At 52.2% G+C, this 18,767-nt stretch overlaps 10 protein-coding genes across 10 annotated transcripts; 4 read left to right on the top strand and 6 right to left on the bottom strand.

The window, feature by feature from the left end:
* Window positions 1–76: 76 nt before the first annotated feature.
* Window positions 77–714, bottom strand: IAQ61_004859 (uncharacterized protein; the record flags this gene model as incomplete). Its single annotated transcript, XM_066096524.1, has 3 exons — window positions 77–246; window positions 298–312; window positions 690–714. 3 exons carry the CDS (start codon window positions 712–714, stop codon window positions 77–79), a joined length of 210 nt encoding a protein of 69 aa, XP_065953842.1.
* A 31-nt stretch (window positions 715–745) lies between these two features.
* On the top strand, window positions 746–2,383 carry IAQ61_004858 (uncharacterized protein; the record flags this gene model as incomplete). The annotated part of the gene is made up of 1 exon (XM_003839464.1): window positions 746–2,383. One exon carries the CDS (start codon window positions 746–748, stop codon window positions 2,381–2,383), a length of 1,638 nt encoding a protein of 545 aa, XP_003839512.1.
* A 656-nt stretch (window positions 2,384–3,039) lies between these two features.
* IAQ61_004857 (uncharacterized protein) lies at window positions 3,040–4,174 on the bottom strand (the record flags this gene model as incomplete). Its single annotated transcript, XM_066096523.1, has 4 exons — window positions 3,040–3,464; window positions 3,554–3,894; window positions 3,959–4,013; window positions 4,108–4,174. The coding sequence occupies 4 exons, from the start codon at window positions 4,172–4,174 to the stop codon at window positions 3,040–3,042; spliced, it is 888 nt and encodes a 295-aa protein (XP_065953841.1).
* Window positions 4,175–4,625: 451 nt separating this feature from the next.
* Window positions 4,626–4,916, top strand: IAQ61_004856 (uncharacterized protein; the record flags this gene model as incomplete). The annotated part of the gene is made up of 1 exon (XM_003839462.1): window positions 4,626–4,916. The coding sequence occupies one exon, from the start codon at window positions 4,626–4,628 to the stop codon at window positions 4,914–4,916; it is 291 nt and encodes a 96-aa protein (XP_003839510.1).
* Window positions 4,917–5,031: 115 nt separating this feature from the next.
* Window positions 5,032–5,379, bottom strand: IAQ61_004855 (uncharacterized protein; the record flags this gene model as incomplete). Its single annotated transcript, XM_066096522.1, has 1 exon — window positions 5,032–5,379. The coding sequence occupies one exon, from the start codon at window positions 5,377–5,379 to the stop codon at window positions 5,032–5,034; it is 348 nt and encodes a 115-aa protein (XP_065953840.1).
* A 54-nt stretch (window positions 5,380–5,433) lies between these two features.
* IAQ61_004854 (uncharacterized protein) lies at window positions 5,434–6,373 on the top strand (the record flags this gene model as incomplete). The annotated part of the gene is made up of 3 exons (XM_003839461.2): window positions 5,434–5,466; window positions 5,524–5,548; window positions 5,598–6,373. 3 exons carry the CDS (start codon window positions 5,434–5,436, stop codon window positions 6,371–6,373), a joined length of 834 nt encoding a protein of 277 aa, XP_003839509.2.
* Window positions 6,374–7,542: 1,169 nt separating this feature from the next.
* Window positions 7,543–8,700, top strand: IAQ61_004853 (uncharacterized protein; the record flags this gene model as incomplete). Its single annotated transcript, XM_003839459.2, has 2 exons — window positions 7,543–7,939; window positions 8,005–8,700. 2 exons carry the CDS (start codon window positions 7,543–7,545, stop codon window positions 8,547–8,549), a joined length of 942 nt encoding a protein of 313 aa, XP_003839507.2. The 3' UTR covers window positions 8,550–8,700.
* Window positions 8,701–13,945: 5,245 nt separating this feature from the next.
* IAQ61_004852 (uncharacterized protein) lies at window positions 13,946–14,215 on the bottom strand (the record flags this gene model as incomplete). Its single annotated transcript, XM_066096521.1, has 1 exon — window positions 13,946–14,215. One exon carries the CDS (start codon window positions 14,213–14,215, stop codon window positions 13,946–13,948), a length of 270 nt encoding a protein of 89 aa, XP_065953839.1.
* Window positions 14,216–16,552: 2,337 nt separating this feature from the next.
* IAQ61_004851 (uncharacterized protein) lies at window positions 16,553–16,945 on the bottom strand (the record flags this gene model as incomplete). The annotated part of the gene is made up of 1 exon (XM_003839457.2): window positions 16,553–16,945. One exon carries the CDS (start codon window positions 16,943–16,945, stop codon window positions 16,553–16,555), a length of 393 nt encoding a protein of 130 aa, XP_003839505.2.
* A 1,406-nt stretch (window positions 16,946–18,351) lies between these two features.
* Window positions 18,352–18,711, bottom strand: IAQ61_004850 (uncharacterized protein; the record flags this gene model as incomplete). Its single annotated transcript, XM_066096520.1, has 1 exon — window positions 18,352–18,711. The coding sequence occupies one exon, from the start codon at window positions 18,709–18,711 to the stop codon at window positions 18,352–18,354; it is 360 nt and encodes a 119-aa protein (XP_065953838.1).
* Between the last annotated feature and the right edge of the window lie 56 nt (window positions 18,712–18,767).

The following is an 18,767-nucleotide window of genomic DNA, read 5'->3' as shown; positions in this document are numbered from 1 at the left end:
ATCCCTCTCAGCTGTGATGAAATGATCTGCCGCCCTGAAGATGTTGCTGCGCACAATCCAAGGCGCCTTGAATAGTTTATTTGAATACGAGTGTTGGTAGCTGGTTGGTCGGCCGAAGACAAACAGCCGCCTGCTGACACGAAGGTGGGATGATGAGCGCAAATGGTGCGCTCGGTAAGGGGACAACGGGCGGGTAATTGTTTCTTGGTACCAGTAGATGGAGCTTCATTGTGTTGAAAGTTACTTCTATTGTGATGTTAATGTGATGTTTTGAAAGTGGACACGGAGCTGGTGCACCTCGACTAACGGTCACTTTGTTCCATGAGGAAGGGTGCCCGACGTTTCTGCTATAGGTACACGCGATAGGGAGAGGAGTGTGTACACGATAGAGGGGAGGGGAGGGCTGTGACGTCAAAGGCAGTGAATGGCCGTGATTGTGCCTATCGATAAGTTGTCTGCCGAAGCCTGAACGGTAGAACTGAGGCCAAGGAGTTCGCTGTGTGACGGTTGTGTATTGTACAAAATAAAGTACAATACACCTCTGTGACGTAAGCACAGCCACCCAGCGCCCACCGCTTTTGCCCCTCCCCTCCCCCGCCCGCGATTCTGCCGGAACAACAAATGCACCGTAGTCCAACTTTTTTTCTTGGGCTACAAACACAACCACATTTATTTTTGTGTATACATACAACCACCCTCATTCACAAGGAGCATAGAAAAAACCAACTTCCATCCGTTGCCCACTATGGCGACGTCGCAAGAACCTCACCAGCCGCCTCTAAGCGCACAGTCCGACGGCATTCAGCTGACGCAGAACGAGGCCAGCGCCACCGAAGGGCTCGACCACAACGGCGAGGACATGGATGACTTGTCCGACCTCTCTGGCGACGAAGACGACATTATACCCGAGTTAGTCTCCTCCGACGCGAACGACTTCACCAAGTCCTACAACCGACAACGAAAACTCAACGACGCATCAATACCTGCCGATCACAAGCCCAAAGCGAACCCACAGAAGCCCTCAGCGAACACAAACGCCTCGATCGATGATCAGGTCGAATCGCTGGCCAAGCATGCCGGTAAGATTCGCCTCACCGGCAAGGCAACAGGCGCGACAGGAGGAAATTCGCGCAGCAAGGACAAGGCAGATCGAGCGACAGTCGAGCAAGTATTGGACAGAAGGACGCAGATGATCCTACTGCGCCTGATCAACCGTCACATCATATCCGAACTTCACGGTGTCATATCCACAGGCAAGGAGGCAAACGTATACCACGCCATCAACGAGCCCCAGGACTCAGATGCAGCCCCTGTCCATCGCGCTGTCAAGGTCTACAAGACATCTATTCTAGTCTTCAAGGACCGCGCCAAATATGTCCAAGGCGAGTTCCGATTCAGACAAGGCTTCAACAAAAGTAACAACCGCGACATGGTCAAGATGTGGGCCGACAAGGAGCGCAGAAATCTCGCCAGAATCTACGACGCAAGAATACCTTCCCCCGCACCCATCGCGCTGCACAAGCATGTCCTTGTCATGGGCCTTGTTGGCGATCGCAAAGGAAACGCTGCGCCACGGCTCAAAGACGTGCGATTTGAGCATTTGTCGCCAGAAGAAGTCGACGCAAAGTGGACAGATTTGTACGTTCAGTTGTTGAGCTACATGCGTATCCTCTACCAGACCTGCCGCCTGGTCCACGCTGATCTCAGCGAGTACAACATCCTCTTCCACGAGGGTAAGCAATGGCTCATTGATGTCTCTCAAGCCGTCGAACATGACCACCCGCGTTCCCTCGAGTTCCTGCGCATGGACGTCAAGAACATCTCCGACTTCTTTCGTTCGCGCAACGTCGAGACTTTGAGTGAGCGCAAAGCTTTCGCTTTTGTAACCAGCGATGTTGGCGCAAAAGACATGAAGAACCTATCCCAAATTGAGGACCTAGCTCGACAAGTCATGAGCAAGCAAGAACCACTGACGGAAGAGGCCCGCGAAAAGGAGAACGAAAAGGACGAGGTTTTCCGCAACACGTATATTCCGCAAACCCTCGATCAAGTCTACGATATTGAGCGTGACGCCGAACTTGTGCACAAGGGCGAAGGTGCCGAGCTGCCCTATCAATCCCTCCTCCCTGACAAGGTTGTCAATGCACAAAACGAGTCTGACGCTTCCCCTGAAGACGAGTCGGATGAAGAATCGAATGCCAGTTCCGAATTCGACCAAAGTCTTTTTGAAAAAGGGCAGAGTAGAGGGAAGAAGCACATGGACAAGGAAGAAAAGATTGCGCACAAGAAGGCCATCAAGGAAGAAAAAAGGGAGAAGCGAAAGGATAAGATGCCCAAGCACCTAAAGAAGAAACTTGTCAGCCAGGGAAGTCGGAAGAAGTGAAGTCGACGAAACGAACAGCTAGTCGTCCAGCCTCTTCATTCATACCTGCGTCTCAGCTTCTACCGCTCATCGCCATTCTTTGTCTTGGCCGTTTGGTTCCCGCTTTGCACATGTTTTTTCATCTCATTGCTCGGCGTTCTTCATAAACCAAGGTATGTTGTCCTGTAGCATTTCCTTTTTTTCCACCTTATATGAGGGAGTATATGACGAAGAAAAGCTCGGCACTTTTTGTTGAATGCCCAGTTGCGCCTGGTTCTCCACTGCGAAAGCCGGTGCTATCTGGCATTTGGTAATCTATGGGTGTCACCGAAGCACCTCCGCCTTTGCGTTTATTGCGTGGGTAGGGGTCTTGTGGATCAAAGAGAGCACTGATACTTTTTAGTGTTTAAGGGGGTCTTCTTTTCGGGAGGGGAAAAGATATGTATTTGTGTGAGCTTCAAACTGACTTTTGAGATTAGGTTGCATACTATGTACTCTGCAGGATATTCTGTGCGTGAGAGTGGAGTTTGAATATGATTCACAGTCCTGTGCAATGGCGTTGTTGCGTTCCCGTAGCGTTTTTCAAGATACAACACGGTGATTTATGCACCCTTCACCCACTCTTCCGTCTTCCTTGTATGCTCCACAATACATCCTGACATGATCCCACACCCATCTCACAGCATATTCTTCCTCCATGCTCTCGTTCCCAACCTCTCGATCTCGGGGACCTCGACGGGGCCTCTCACCTCTTTGTCCTCCAATGCCTCTACAACCGCTTCACCCACCAAGTCGGCCTTTAAAGGCTTGATGCCTCCTGCGCCCATCAACCATGTCAGTCGTCCGCCTACCGCACTGTTGACCATACTCGCTATACCGCCGGCCGCCGCAATGGGGAGCGTGAAAGTCCGCGAGCTGTCGTACATGAAGGGTGCGCGAATGAAGATGGAGCGCATCGAAGGAAAGGTAGTGGATATTAGGGATTCAGCTTCTCGTTTTGTGGTGATATAGCGCGCTGGGAGGACGGGGGCACCCGCTGCGGCGGATATATAGAGGAAGGTTGGGACTTTTCTTGACGATGATTCTTTTGCGAGGCTGAGGGCTGGTTGTGCGTTAGAGACTTGGTTCATTTTCCAATTCAATACCATGACAGTGGTGTTGGTATCGGCCGACATCTGGGAGCAAACGTACCAGTGTCGCGGTTCATGACTTCGTATGTGAGTTGTCCATCGCTCTCCTGAGGCCGTAGCGTCTCGCCTTCCTTTCTATCTAGCGGGTTCTGCGTCCCTGCTTTTGTAGCGCTGAAAGCGCGTTGCAGACCCTTGATTGGGCTTTCCCTGCCGCTGACCACGCCCTTGTAATCTGCTTCGAGGAGGATGCCCATGCTGTGTATTACGGCGTCTGCGCCTTCGAGATGTTGCGTGTAGGAAGAGGGGTCGAGGATATCGCCTTTTTGCCAGGATACGCTGGTGGACCATTCTGGGGGATTGGGAGACGAGGAGACGGAGGACCAGTGGGGGGTGCCGGAACGGCTTGGGAGCGTGGGAGTTAGAGAGGTGGCGAGGGAGGCGAATGAGGGGGAATTAGAAGACGTACGAGATGGAGGTTACGGACCAGCCGCGGTGGGCTGCAGCTTTGCATATCCGACTTCCTTGATGATGCTCTGTTAGCTATCTCATGCCATCTGTAAGCTCCATCTCATTCATATCTTCAGAAGGGCAAGCTTGGGGCCGTCAATTGCATACCGAGAAAGCCATTGCCGCCGCAGACGACGAGTTTCCTCTTCGCTGCGGTTGTTGTTGCTGTAGCCATAGAGTGTGCGTGGATTGGTGGGGGACGTGTGAGGTGAGGAAGTTTGGGGAGTGGGAACTTTTGAATGCTGATGTCACTCTAGCTTGCGGATCCTGGGTAGGGCTGACAAGGGTCTGGGTGCGGAACTCCACTTCTGCCCTTGCAGAAGGTGTGCGATAGATGAGCTGGGTTGAGACGATGGCAGGGTAGGTAGATGATTAGAGCTGAATACTTTGAACATATGGACGCTGTTTACCGTGTGATCAATGATTGCTGCACAAATTTTTGAATCCATTCATGCAGACTTCATCGACTTCACAGCATCGATGTCGTCATGACACCATATACTTTTGGAAGCTATCGCAATACGACTACAACATTGAAGCTATCTGCATAACTCATAATCTAACAATTCTAACAGTATTCCCAACCTCTTCTTTAAACCCTCTACCACACTTCATCTCCAGCGATCATGGCTTCGTTCCGCAGTCTCTTCAGAAACGACGTCGTCCTCGTAGCCACAAACCTCACCGTAGTCGCCGGCTTCGCAACCTACCTTGGCTCACGCGTGGACAAGGAACTAGATCGTAATCTGGAGGAGCAAGAAGCGCGACTCGATGAGATTGAGGGCACGCTACGGGGCCACATCGGGCTGATTGAGGATTCGCTGGACCGCATTGAGGGCAAGCCAAACGCGGGCAAGCAGGAGGAGTTGTATGGGAAGAGGGGTAGGGATGAAAAGGATGGGAAGGATGGAAAGTGAGCGTTGGGGAGCTGCTGGCATGGGTTGATTTGTGGCTTTGATCTGAGGACTGGGATGTCGCCGGGAGAAGAGGAGTGATGTGGAGTGGATAGGGTTTGGAGTACAAAAGGGTACATTACACGATTGTGGGAAGTGAAGACATGTGAATCTCGTAATAGAAGTTCTCATCTTTCATGATGGGAAAATGGCCCATCTGATGATGTCGTACATAAAAACATGCACGCACGAAGACCTCATAGTTGAGGCTGTTGCTAGGTAGCTTCTGAGATGCATAGGGCTGACAAGGATGCATTGCGCCGTTAGTTACCGGTAGCGTCACTTGAACTTTGGGGAACTTGCTGGCCAGAGCGCGCAGCTTCCATGCTTCTGTCCTCAACTCACCCGCTTTGACAGCAACAAAAGAAACCAACATTCGTAAGATGAAATTCGTCGCATAGACAGCACCCATATCCTGCTGCTCCATCTTCATTTTCCACAAGACACCGAGACCTTTCAATAGCGAGGTGCATTGGTTAAGATGCCCGCGCCCGCCGCAAACAAGCGCGTCAAGGTGGGTAGACTCGACGGATGGATCATGCGATTCCTATCAATACTGACAGCGCATTAGAATAAGCGCATCAGCCGAAATATAAGTACGAGCACGCCCACATACATGTCATGCCTAGTTGCTCACATGCTCAGTAATCGGCTCTGAAGCCTGGCAACTGCCTCCACCGGGACACCCCGACCGACCCAAGGGCGTACCGGAGGACCACACCAAGCGCTGGACTGTCTACGTCCGCCAGCCCGAAGGCGACCCTGCCCTCACAACATGGCTCAACAAGGTGCAGTTCAAGATCTTCAACACGTATGAGAACCCGCTACGAACGTGCGAGAACCCGCCCTTCGAAGTCACCGAAACAGGCTGGGGCGGCTTCAGCATCGATGTCAGGCTGCACTTTCAGCCGATGAGCGGCGAGAAGGCCCAATATAGACAACACTTCTTGCAACTGGAGAAATACGGCGATGAGAAGATGCAGGCGGAACAAGAAAGGACGGGCTGTGTACGCAGCGAGTTCCTGGAGGTTGTGCAATTCAATGAGCCGACGGAAGCGCTGTTTGACGCTCTGACAGCGGAAGACCAATGGAACTACCTCGTACCGGCTGGCAAAGGTGGCTCTAAAAAGGCTTCCCTGGGTGCCAATGGGCGGATGAAGCGCGGCATGCCCAATGGCGAACGAAGCGCGCAATTACCAGAAAAGGGTGCAGAAGACGTGCCATTCAGCCAAGATCAGGAGCAAGCTCTCATCGACTTGCTAAAGAGCAAATCCGACGAGGTTGACAAACAATTGGAGAAGGAACTCAAGAAGAGGGAGGAAACGGAGAACAAACTGAAAGCCTTGAGAACTGAGCTTGGACACGAGGCCGCCCAGCAAGCAGCACAACAAGCTAGTGGAGATAGGAGTCGGCGGAGGTGAGATGCTGGAATCAACAGCATCTACACACATCTTCTCTTTTGGCAAGCTTTGTACTAATGCATTATCTGCGTCACCCTTAGCAATGGACGGAAAAAGAGTCGAGCGATGGGGCAGCAGCCACCACGTACAGCGGAGCAACCAGCCAGTGCAACGTCTCGGTCTTCGACTAGGAGGAGGCGCCGGTAAGAAAAGCTTGCTGGAACTCGACGCACTCTACCATGTTTTACAGTCATGTTGACATGAAGCCGTTTGTAGTAACCCGAGCCGAAGTATATCTGCGCGCGAAGTCCTATCATTGAGCTAGGATACGAACGAGTTCATGCGCGGACCTAGGCACGAGCGTGAAGGATGATATCCTGAGATGACAGACCCTTGAGGCACATGATGTGCTATTGGATTTCTTGGGCTTGGTCTTGTTAGTTGTATATCTGAGCCAACAGGAGAGGCGTTCAGTCTTCCATTGCTTTGCTTGGTCCATGCCATGACGGCATTCAGTCGAGTCGTTCAATTCTATTCTGGAGTGGATCACTAGCCATGACTTTTTGATTACACATGACGGAATGAATTTCTACCGGTTTTTTAGGACATCCGAGTGCCACCACACCGTCGGTTGCATCGATGCCTGAACATACTCCCTGCCCCATCACACATCCAGGCAATCAACACCTACCTCATTGTGCTTTACACTGTCTGATTAACCAAAAGCACGCAATTTCCAATCATCATCGCTTTCCCCGACTATCGCGTATTACCGCAAAATGTTGTCTTTTAGGCTGGCCGCTGACAGTGAGGTCATGCGGCGTTACGATTGTTAAGCAGATCGCGGAAGTACGGTACCTACCGCTATCTCCATGATAAAAAATGCCCGTTTCTTGGCAGACGTCGTGGGCACAGCACACATGCTCCTTGAGGACGATATGTTGGAGAGTAACATGTGAATAGTATGTTAAGAATTCATAGGATTCCGTGTACATGATATGTGTAAGAGAATTCTAAAGATACCAAGGTTCATCAGAGTCGTAAGTGATCGGAAAGGTACCGGTAGAGTTGAGGTAAGGTTAGTGTTGGTGTCGCACCAAAAGAGAGCCACTTTTGTGCGTCATGGTAGGAGGGGGGCACGACGTTGCTGCACCTAATAACCCCTCATTGACGCGTCTGACCTAGTTCCCATGTCCATATTACGCCCCCTCCTCTCTTCACAGCTCAGACAACCCTCTCGAAGCTTCATTGCAGCTCCAAGGCCTCAACTTGCTTTCCAGCGGGCTTTCCATACCTCAAAACCTCTACTACAAACAAAGGACAACAATATGGCTGACGAGCGACCCACTGGATTGAAGGCCAACAAGGGCATCGAGTTGTTGACTTTTGGCACACCCAATGGCTGGAAAGCTTCGATCCTCCTGGAGGAATTGAAGGAAGCGTATGGGAAGGATTATACCTTCCAGAGCATCAACATTAGCCAGAACATCCAGAAGGAGCCGTGGTTCACCACACTCGGTCCTAATGGCCGCATCCCAGTCATTGTAGACCACGACCAAGGCGGTTTCGCCGTACAAGAGGGTGCTGGTAAGTTTCAAGCCAGCAATTCGATTCCGACAAAGGCCGAACTTCTAATAGACCACCCTTTGTAGCCATCCTCGCCTACCTCACACGTCACTACGACCCAGAGCATAAATTCAGCTTCGCAGATGCCCTCGACATCTCGCGCGCCGAACAATGGATCGCATGGCAACACGGCGGCCTAGGCCCCATGCAAGGCCAAGCCAACCACTTCAACCGCTTCGCCAAAGAACGCATCCCCTACGGCATGCAGCGCTACACGGGCGAAACCGAGCGCCTCGTCGGCATCCTCGACCACCAACTCAAAGACCACGACTACCTCGTCGGCGACAAGTACAGCATCGCCGACATTGCGAGCTTCGGCTGGGTCCACATGCTCGCCTTTACCGGCGTGGACATGGAGCAGTTCCCCCACGTGAAGAAGTGGTGGGCGCGCCTGTTGGAGCGGCCCGCGGTCAAGAAGGGGCTGGATCTTACGGGCAAGAGCCAGTTTGGCAATGACGTGTACTGGCAGAGACTCAAGGAGGACAAGGAGTTTGCGGAGAGTGAGAGGAAGCTCATGGAGCAGATTAAGGCGGCCAAGGAGCAGTATGGGTACAAGTACTCTTCGCCGTAGAGCTGTAGCTGTAGTTGGAGTGGCTAGATGGTTGTGAATAAGATTAGAAGCTGGGGATTTATGTCCTAGACACTTCTAGGCATATGTCCATATGGTTGTGATGACTTGCTGATACTAGAGTATATCAAATCGCATTTGACACTTTCACTAGACTTTACCCCAAGCCTTGACAATTGATCGATAGACCAAGAGTTGATTAACACATCATTCACCTGATTCTTCGTACACTGGTAGATTCCCAGACGAATACAATTCTATTTTATTACCAGATTAACAATCCATAGCTTAGTTTTTAGTTACTTTTATCACTTTCATTTCTGACCTCTAACTATACGACCTATAACCATACCACATACATGCAAGCACATCCATCCATCTCTACACACTATTACATCTAAAAATCTTACTCTCTACTATCCACAAAACCCAAGACTTGGTTTAGACGCATGGTTGTTACGTTGTAGCCTGTCGTATAGTCTAATAGCTTGATCTATGCTAGGATTAGAACTGTGGGGTTGCTTGTTGTTTGGCTTGGGTAGGGGTTGTGGGTGAGTAGCGGATAGGGTGGGTGGGGTAGAATGAGGGGGGATGGGGGTTTTAGTGGGTTGCTACTTTGTGTGGTTCTAGGGTTAGGGGTTATATTGGGGGTGAGGTTACTATTAGGGTTGCTTTTACTCCTGCTTTTACTCCTGCTCCCTTACTAACCTCTACTCTCCTCCCTATACTCTCCTCCACTCTCCCTTCCCTAAAATATCCCCCCCTAACTCTAAAGCCATCTATAAAGCACTACAACGCTACTAACCTACCCTACTCTACTATAAAAAAAACCTATAAGCCCCCCTATAAATAGGTACCTTCAATCCCCTCCTATCCCCTCCTACTATCCTACTACATATCCTACTCGCCAACCCACCTCCACACCCCCACAACCTCCACAACCCCCCACAAAAAAACACACCCAGCACCTCTAACGCAACCCCACGTCACTGCGTAGAACTAGTAAACTAGGTAGCAGATGCTAGAAGTTTTAGTATAATGGGTATATGTGTGTGTCTATCTGTGGATAGATCTGTGGGTATATCTGTGGGTATATCTATATATATATGTGTGTACATATACGTATATCTATACATCTGTACATCTGTGTATTGAAAAATACACCCTACCCATCCACAAACACAACTACATCCTCTCTCACCAGAAAAACTTCATCCTCTCTCACCACACCACACTACATCCACACCACACTACATCCACACCACACTACATCCACACCACACTACATCCACACCACACTACATCCACACCACACTACATCCACACCACACTACATCCACACCACACCACGTGTCCTCTCCTTAATCCCACATCTACACTATACTGTGGTACATACCATGCAATATGCGGACCGCGGTATAAATTCCCATTTACATCACATAATATATTCCCGTTTATTTGGCACAATATATTTGCATATAAATAACTACACATCTATAAAACATCACCTCAGGCCCAAACTAAAATCTACAACACACTAAGCCCAGCCTAAGAATACACAGCACACTACCAGATTGAGTACTCTAGTAGATGGCCAGTTCAATCTAATCCAACCCAAACCCAGCCCACTCCCAAAATATCCACCATCCACACGCGTCCACGGTCAAAGTCCAAAGCGAGTGTAATACTACCGTAATACTAACACGCACCCTCCCCTCCCCTACCCAACCCCAGCCAACCAACCCCCCCCTCCCCCCCCAAATTCCCATTAAGAAAAAAACCGCGCAAATAATGTCAGCCAGGTACGAGCCCCCCCCGCCCATACTTCAAACAAAAACCCGAGAGCCCACACCAAAGCCGTCCCCCCCCTTCCCCCCGAATCTCACGTGTGCCGGAGCGAGGATACGAGTGGTCACGCACGACGCGCCCAGCAAACAAACGGGGTCAGACAAAAAAACCAAGCACCAAGCATGTCAATGCAACGTGCCTTGTGTCTGGGGGTCGAGGGCCGGGCTGATGGGCACGTCCTTGTCGGGCGGGGATGGAAGAAGAGACAGGCGGAGCGAGGTAGTGTTAGTGCATGGGATCAATATACCTGAGAAGCTGGGGGATGGGATGGGCGTGGTAGGAAGGAGATGCGTATGTACCGGTCGGTACATGCAGTGCGCGAAATATCACGCGGAGGGAAGAGGGGGGGGGGAGATGTGACTTTGATACCTTGGTTTCCCCTGCGTCAGGCTGTATGTATTGCTTGCTTGCTTGCTTTGCGCGAGCAAAAAACAATAACCTCCAATTGCAAAGTGGAGAAGGGGTGGCTCCGTCTCCGCAATCTGCTGGCCCTTCTCTCGGGCGCCGTCGTGCGCTCCCTCAGTGAGGACAAGGACGAAGTGTGCAAGGTCCCCTGAGACAGATCATGAATCGGATTTCAACTTCTCTTCCGCCGTGAGATCTGCCCCAGGACCACGACTGCAAGCATGGGCTGATTGTTCGGCTGGTGGCATGATAAGGCCGAGCAGAGAAAGCAGGAAGCTGACATGTGCACACACACACACAGTCACATACCTACTCCAAGCCTTTGCCTTTGTCGCTGCCGCCCCTGCTTCCAAACATCCCGGTTCGGGGGTGTGCATTTCTCCATGCCTGCAAGATCTTGCTGGTGCATTTTCCTAATGAGATCTGTCCGAATGGCCAGACTTTGTTTTCTTTTCTCCTCGATCCTGCGACTTGGTGGGCATGATGGCATAGAATCCTCTATCAGGGCGAATCCCACGACCCATCCCGGTAGAATGTCGCCCCGTAGACCGGGAAGTGCCCTCCAGTCGTCCGGCCGATGGGAGGTTTGTGCCAGCTCAGCTGCGCCAATCCCCCCGCATGCTTTCGCTTCATTTGAGAGACAAATACTTGATTGTGTAGAGGTCTGGACCCTTTTGATGCGAAACGGCAAGGCTGGGCAGAGAGTGGGCGTGCGCTGATCTTGGGTTGCAATGGCCAACGCTTGGTTGACGCGTCCGTATGAGGACATGCGCGCGATGACGAATGATTTCGACCGTTCGGTGCGATTGTGATAAAATAATGAGGCCACATTGAGTGCCGATGCGGCAGGTCGATCAGCCGTTCGTAGTTGCAGTGCATTGGGTTCGGCAGTTTACGATCAATCTGGGCATTGATGCGCAGATTTCGAGACATTTGACAGGCCAGCGTGAATGCAACTGGTGGGAGACTTTCGGACTTAGCAGTGCGAAATTGCATCGTTGCAGATTGAAGATGCGATCTGGTTCCTAGTCACATTGCAATCATCAGCAGCACCGTCTTGAGACCGAGACCAAAACTCCGATACTAACGCTTCGAGCAGATCTCTTGGTAGTCACACGTAACCTGTAAAGCCGTACTTTGTACAAGGTAGCGAGGCCAAGTCGACTGGTTGGAGTGCGCTTCAAGGTCGCCCGGGGGCCACCTTGCGCCAGCATCGGCGCTACCACCAGAGTGACCAGATACACCCAGCGACGCCACGACCTTGTGTCAAGCTTAGGTCGTACGATCTGATTGCGACAGCTCATGGGAGCCTGGTTATGCACGACTCGGTATTCCTTCCGAAGCTGGTGGGAGCTGGAGCTTGGTTCTGTTCAAGGACGCGCTACTGCTAACGCATTTTGCGAGATCTGAAACGCGGGTTTGAAGATCTTCTCGAACCTGTCAGAGAGTTTCGTGAAACGTCCGGCCGAGTACCACCTCTTCCAGCGCCGATAATTGCCTCTATTGCACTCGCATGATTTCTCAACAGCGCACAAGACGATTGCTATAGTTTCGCACGAGGATTTGCAGGCGCACATTGCGTTGCGAGAAATGATTATTTTTGGAATGAGAGCCCAACACTGTACATGTGTAATGAACTCAGCTTCGGTGCCAGGTCGCATGCACAGTAGGATTAGGAAGCAGTAAAGGGAATTGCTGTTACACGCTACACAAGGACACATGGTGCGTGGGCATGTTTCCGGTTCTCGTCTGTGGCCGCGACCAGCGGTGTGGTTGTGGAATGTGCAGCAAGGAGTAATGGGGTACAAGGACGTCGTGGGACGATAATAGCAGCAACGCCGCTTGTGTAGGGCGAGCAGGTCGCCGTAAACCTAATATCAAGTCTGCGAGAAGAAACGGCGCACGCTGACAGAGACGGCTGTCTGATGTAACGCCACATACGAGCGATTGCGCAAAAAAGGAAACGAAGTCGACGTACATGCGGCTACGCTTGCGGTGAATGCAATCAGAACCTCAACTTAAGAAGCGGGAGAGACTGTGGGACAAGGAAGAGTAGCGCCCGCCCTACCGTGGAATTCTGAATCTCGATTGCGTCTTTGACCATGTTATGTACCGAGATGAGAGGCATTGGCGAGCAGTCTCATAAGGCTGCTTGTTTCTTTCCAGAAGGCCGCTAGAAATGGTAGTTGGGATAGGGTACGCTAAGACCGTGAAACAGCTGCAAAGATCCATGGTCATCACCAGACAGCACATTGGATGCTCACCGCAAAGGTGTAGGAGTACACAGTACAGACCTTTACGCAGTAGCTGCATCATTCGCAATGCGCTGGGCTTCGCAGCTTAAGATACTCGGAGCACAATCTCCGCGGGTAAGATGATTGATGCGTCGCTATTGGCGAGGGAAGGAAACCCACGCGCTTTGTTGAGCGCGTGCAAACTTTTGTTTCGAGTCCGCTACCGGTACCTCGAGTTGAGCCGTAATATTGCGACCGCAACGTAGGCACCTGCAGGATACAGTTTGTTTGTCTCTAGCCGAAGAGAGAAGGGGGATAATACAGAGGTCTGCGTGACGATATGCGCTCGGCTGGTAGAAGTCAAGCCTGGTAAGCATGGCCCTGCCTGATAGCCCAGTGCGAACAATGTGATGTGTCGAAAGTTCGCATTTTCAACCACATGTCGCTATCTGTACGGTAGCTGGTAGGGTGTGGTAGAGTATGCGGGACTAGGCAGGCGCGACAAGCGTGCGCTTCAGCAGAATCAACCCGTCCGGAAGCACTTCCGGCAGAAAACAGGGCATGTGGATTGCGCGGCACTTCCACTTGCACTTCCACCATGGGGAGATGGCTCGTCCTGATAATACCTATGTAGACCCGGTAGAGGCCTGTAACATGTGTAGTATGTACCTGCACCGTATGTAGAAAAGAGCCTGATGGGATACTGCAAATGCTTCTGATGCGTCGAGACGGATGGCTCGTGTCGGACATGATGAAGCAGTCACAGCTCGCTGCACGCATGACGGATGAATCCATGATGAAATCCTTTGCTCCAGGAATCTGCTCGAATCCTCATCGTCATCAGGCCTCCAACTTGCACGGAAGTTGCGGGAGGCCGGCGTAGTACTCCATCTACCGTGCTCTACAACAGCCTCAGACGCAAGTCTTTCGTTGAAGCCAGGGTTGGCACGGGACCTTGCTAGAGCCAAAGTCGGTCAGAAGATCAAGACCGATTCGACCAATCACGAATGAGATCTTGGGGCTGCCAGAATTGCCGCTCATGGGGTAACCTTTGCGAACGACGACTCGCTTCGAGCAGCCGTCGTTTATGAGGATTGTGGAGGAAGTGCCGCTTGTACGAGGGCAATAGCGATGAGGCTGTCTAGAGTACTTACGCTTGGCTTCAAGTTCAAGATTCGACATGATCGAAATCGCAACTGAAATCCCGTCCTGAGAAGCGAATGCATCGAGAGATCTATGCTAGGGTGCGCCTCGTCCCCCATGTCGTGTGGGCGGCCTTCCGTCAACGGACGGGAAGCAGGGCAGGGTCGAAAGCGGCTGGCGATCCTCAAACCAGGGCGTATGACAGGATGTGTCTGAATAGCTCGGCCGCCACTACATCGCTGAAACTCACGTTATATCCTACTGGCGTTGAAACATGGCCTCTGATGGCGACAAGTCTGCAATTGTCAGATTTAATCTCAATCGATTTTGCTGCCATGAGAGCCTGCATCCTCGGCCTTCTACTACTACTGTCTGCTAGTTTTCCATCGCATCCTTGCCTGGGCGCAGAAAAAGATGAACCGTCTTCTGGCACGGGCTATTATGCCGGTTATCGCCCGTGACGTGATATGACGGAAAATGGAATCATAATGCTTTCGTATAGGTACTGTGTATGAGGCAAAGCGATGGGATGATGAGCTTGATGCTTATGACGTCTCGATTCAACGTCCAAATGAACATAAGCATTTTCTCCGAGGGGTGTCAAGTGCATTTTTTGGGACTGCTACAGCGTACATGCAATGCATATCGAATCGGGGTTTTCAAATGGTGTGCACCACGACAGTCGTTTACAATGTGCACCGTTCAGCGCTAGGAAGTCCATTTCTGGGACGAGTCGGGATCCATGTGCGGAAGTGTGGCACAGAGTGCCCCTGTGATCGTCCTCTGTTGCGTCCAGGCCTGTATCCCTGCTTCCCGTCAAAAAGACAACGGCTAGGACAACGGTACTTGGTAAGATGTTGTGATACGGTATTCCCACTGATTGCTTTGGCCCACAATGCTAGGCGGAGAGGGAAAAACTGAGTCTGCTCTGGAGATTTTTGCTAGCGGAGAACTAGTGTTGGCATGTAACGGTGGGCAAAGGCAATTTCCGTAGGACAGCACATGGTGGTCAAGATTTGTCCGGAGATGGACCGCGGTAAAGACTAGGCTGAAGAGCAGATTTTAGTGGCCATGCACGTCGCCGTCAGCCATTTCTTTGAGCAACCAGCAATGCGGCTGCCGTGAACCATTCATGGGCTATCCACAGTACATCTGATGTGGTACGGCGTCAGTGTTTCGCCCTTCCATGACAAGATCGACGTGCCAATCTGCCACATCTCGTGCCACTTTGGTAAGCGTGGCGGAGTGCGCTGGTGGTTCCAAGGGCTGAGGCTGGGTGAGGGTGGGCAAGTCAACTTTTGGCTTGTACGAAATGCCGGTACAGACGATAGGCAAGCTTCGGGACCTGTAAGCTTTGCGCAACCGAGGCTTACCTAAAAGGAGATGCGCGCTGCTTGTGTGCCACGTGCGCGGATTGATGTGGATAGGTAGGCAGTGGTACCTACCTACTGTAGAACAACAAAGTCGCATGGCAAGATGGGCAGCTTGTGGTGACCAGCAAAGGGGAATTGCGGCGTTGAATTAGAGTTGATCGTTGCTCGGTACCTGACCTATCTCCCTTGTCGTGAGCATGGCCAGGCAGCTTGGTGTACTCAGGGATTCTCCGCACCCCACTGCGAACGCCTCGCTCGGAACATTACTGTCCAGGTCCCATGTCACGATCGTGACCGGGAGCGTCAGGCTCGCGACAAGGGACAGTATGTAGGTACAGTAGGTACCGGTAGGTATGTATGTACAATATGTATGTATTCTTGGCCCAGACCATGTTCAGTGTTGGAACCTACTTGGTATGTATTTGCAATGCAAAACTGTCGCGTGTGCCGTCTGTCTCAGGCGTGGGAGTCCCGAGTCACGGTGGTGGAGTGTGCTTAGAAAGCAAGTGGCCATGGGAGAGTTGATACGTTGAGACGTGTGAGAAGCGGGACAGGATTGCAGCGGAAAGGTGCAAGCGAACAAAATGGAGCAAGTACAGCGAGAAGCAATCTTGTCGTCAGCGGGGCGAGCGCTGCAGCAATGGACACAGTTTTACGATTAGGGATCCAAGATGGAATCGATAGTATGCGGTCATTCGTCCGGATGTTGTGGTGTTCAGCGCGCGTCGAGTTCGCGTCGAGCATGAACGGCAATGTTGCCAGGAATAGGCGCAGATGTATAGGCAATTCTTCCCTAGTGACTCGTGAGGCCACTTCCAGGGGGGGAGGTGGGATGGGTTCGACCTGGTCCTAGTAGGCGAGTGGGCAGGGCTGGCCCCAATGCATGAAGTTGGGTCAGATGAGAGCGATGGGCCCCTGAGGGTTGGTGGTGCTATGGCCATGGGGGTGCATTCGTTTCGGTGCCATGGCGCCGTGGTGGGGTTGGGGGAGTTGACAGGGCCGATCAGCAACGATTCTCGTCAAGCAGCCCTTGACCCGTCTCCCGAGGGGCGATTCCGTCGTCAGCAAGCACCGCGTGGCCGATCCGAAACCAGGCTGGCATGGGCTGATGTGTTGCGGGCGTGCTTCGGCCACTCAGCTTGGGCGACGTTTTAGGGGGGGGGGTGGGAGGGAGCACAAAGGAAGCAAAGAGCGAGCCTGCAGGCGCGTCGCTTGGTGTGGCAGGCAATACAATGGCGAGATACTGCAGTGGGCCGTTTTTTTTTGGGCGCATCTTCTCACCGGCCGCGCCGTCCAATGAGGTGTGCGCTGGTGGGCCGGCAAGAGGGCTTGGTGCAACTGCCAAACGGTTGACTAGCGGCCGTGCAAAATAGACTCGAGCCTGGCATGGCAGCATTGTAGTATTGCCCACGGCAGAACTCTGGCGCAGAGAGAAAAACCAAATAAAAAGGTGACGGGCCGTGACGCGTCTCTCTCGTCAGTGGCCGGTGCACGGGGTGGTCTGGTGAGGATGGTGAAGTGAGTTTGGAGGGTTGAAAGTGGAAAGGCATGTTGTAATTTGTGGGTGTAGTGGGCGTAGTGAATGTATAGCGGAGGGTATATCAGAACAAAGATGGGGCTCATAGACGGGCGGCCCAATAGACAACAATACAATCCTTGGCCAGGCCACACGAGATGGGCGAGGGTACTGTGCGGCCGTGGTGGGTGGTGACTGCCTATCTTGTGCATTTACCCGAACGAGCCGTTGTGGACTACCGTACCGTAGTAGGTAGAGTATGTATGCACCGGTAAGTGGGAAGGTCTGGCAGGTGCATTCTGCACAGCAGACAGACACAGAGGCAGGCGCGATGACATGACAGGACCAAAGGGAAGGCACAACACACTCGTCTGGCGAACCGAATCCAACCTACGCGCGATGGAAGTGCCAGTGACAGTGACGTGACATGCTGACATGGACAAGCGTGCAGTAGCAGACAAGACGAGATTGGCCAAGTTAGCTTACCATACTGTGTTGTCGGTACTCTATTCAGGCAGTGGTACCTACCGTCCATGGCCTACTCGTACACTAGGCGAGGGAGCCCAGATTGGTAAGCGTTGCTGTTGTTTAGGTATGTGCTAAGAGAAAGCAGAGAGAAAAGAAGAAGAAAAGAGACAAAGAGAGAAAGAGACTTGGGGATGGATGCCAGCGTCGGATCGGATGTTCGACATGGAACCACAGGAGAAAGAGGGCTGCCCCACATGCCGACTGTAGGAGTACCATAGTAGTAGAGTAGGATGTGAGTTTTTTTCTAGCACTTGTCAAGTACCGGTGGCGGTAGCTCAGGCCCTCAGGTCCGTTGGTGTTGTATGATGGTATCATGGACTTGCCTACTTACTGTACGACTTGAAAGTCTATTAGTCATCGTGCCGTCACTTGGGTGTTGCTGTCCCAAGTCGAATGTACTGCCAACCTTACCTTCTCTGCCAGTCCTCTCTGCCAGTCCTGCCCGCCAGAGTGGGCAAGCGTGCATGCGTAGTTGACGGTACCAGACATGACAGGGTAACTGCGCTTGTCTCTTTTTGGTTCCTCCGACTGTCAAGTTCAACAAGAGCAAGAGCGACAAATGCCTTGCTACTAGAGTCGAGTAGAGTAGCCACTGTACCTAACTTGCTGTCGCGCCCTCTCCAGCCTCTCAGCTCCGAGTCCCACCTTTAACACAGATACACAGACACAGACACACACACACACACACACACACACACACACACACACACACAAAGTCGCCAGTACCACATTCTACTTGCTCAAACGCCTCCACAAACTCACACACTCACACACCCACACACCCACACACCCTCGTCCCTCGTCCCTCCCTCCATCGGGCTTCTCGCGGCCCCGTCTTGCAGCATTGCGCCGGCTGACCAGGACCCCCTCCCACCACCACCACCACCACCACCACCACCACCACCACCGCCGTCGCCGCCGCCGCCGCCGCCCATCCCTGATCCCGGCTTAGTTGTCCCAACCCTAGGCAGGCGCGGATTGGGCGCCCAAAAGCAGCAACCTGGGCCGGGCGTGCAGCCAGTGTACAAGTAAGCAGGGAGGTGGCTGGTCTCGGGAGGCGTTAGTTGTTTTACGTTTATTTCACGGCCGTCGTCTCCACCAAGCGGCGGCGCATCCATCCTGCCCTGTCCCTCTCGCTCTCTCGCTCTCTGACTGTGCTCTTACTCTGTCTCTG

The sequence above is a fragment of the Plenodomus lingam genome (genome assembly GCF_022343315.1).
Source record: "Plenodomus lingam strain CAN1 chromosome Unknown contig_19, whole genome shotgun sequence".
Classification (NCBI taxonomy): Eukaryota; Fungi; Ascomycota; class Dothideomycetes; order Pleosporales; family Leptosphaeriaceae; genus Plenodomus; species Plenodomus lingam.
Note: the sequence above shows the minus strand (reverse complement) of the source record. Positions and strands in the feature narration are given on the sequence as shown.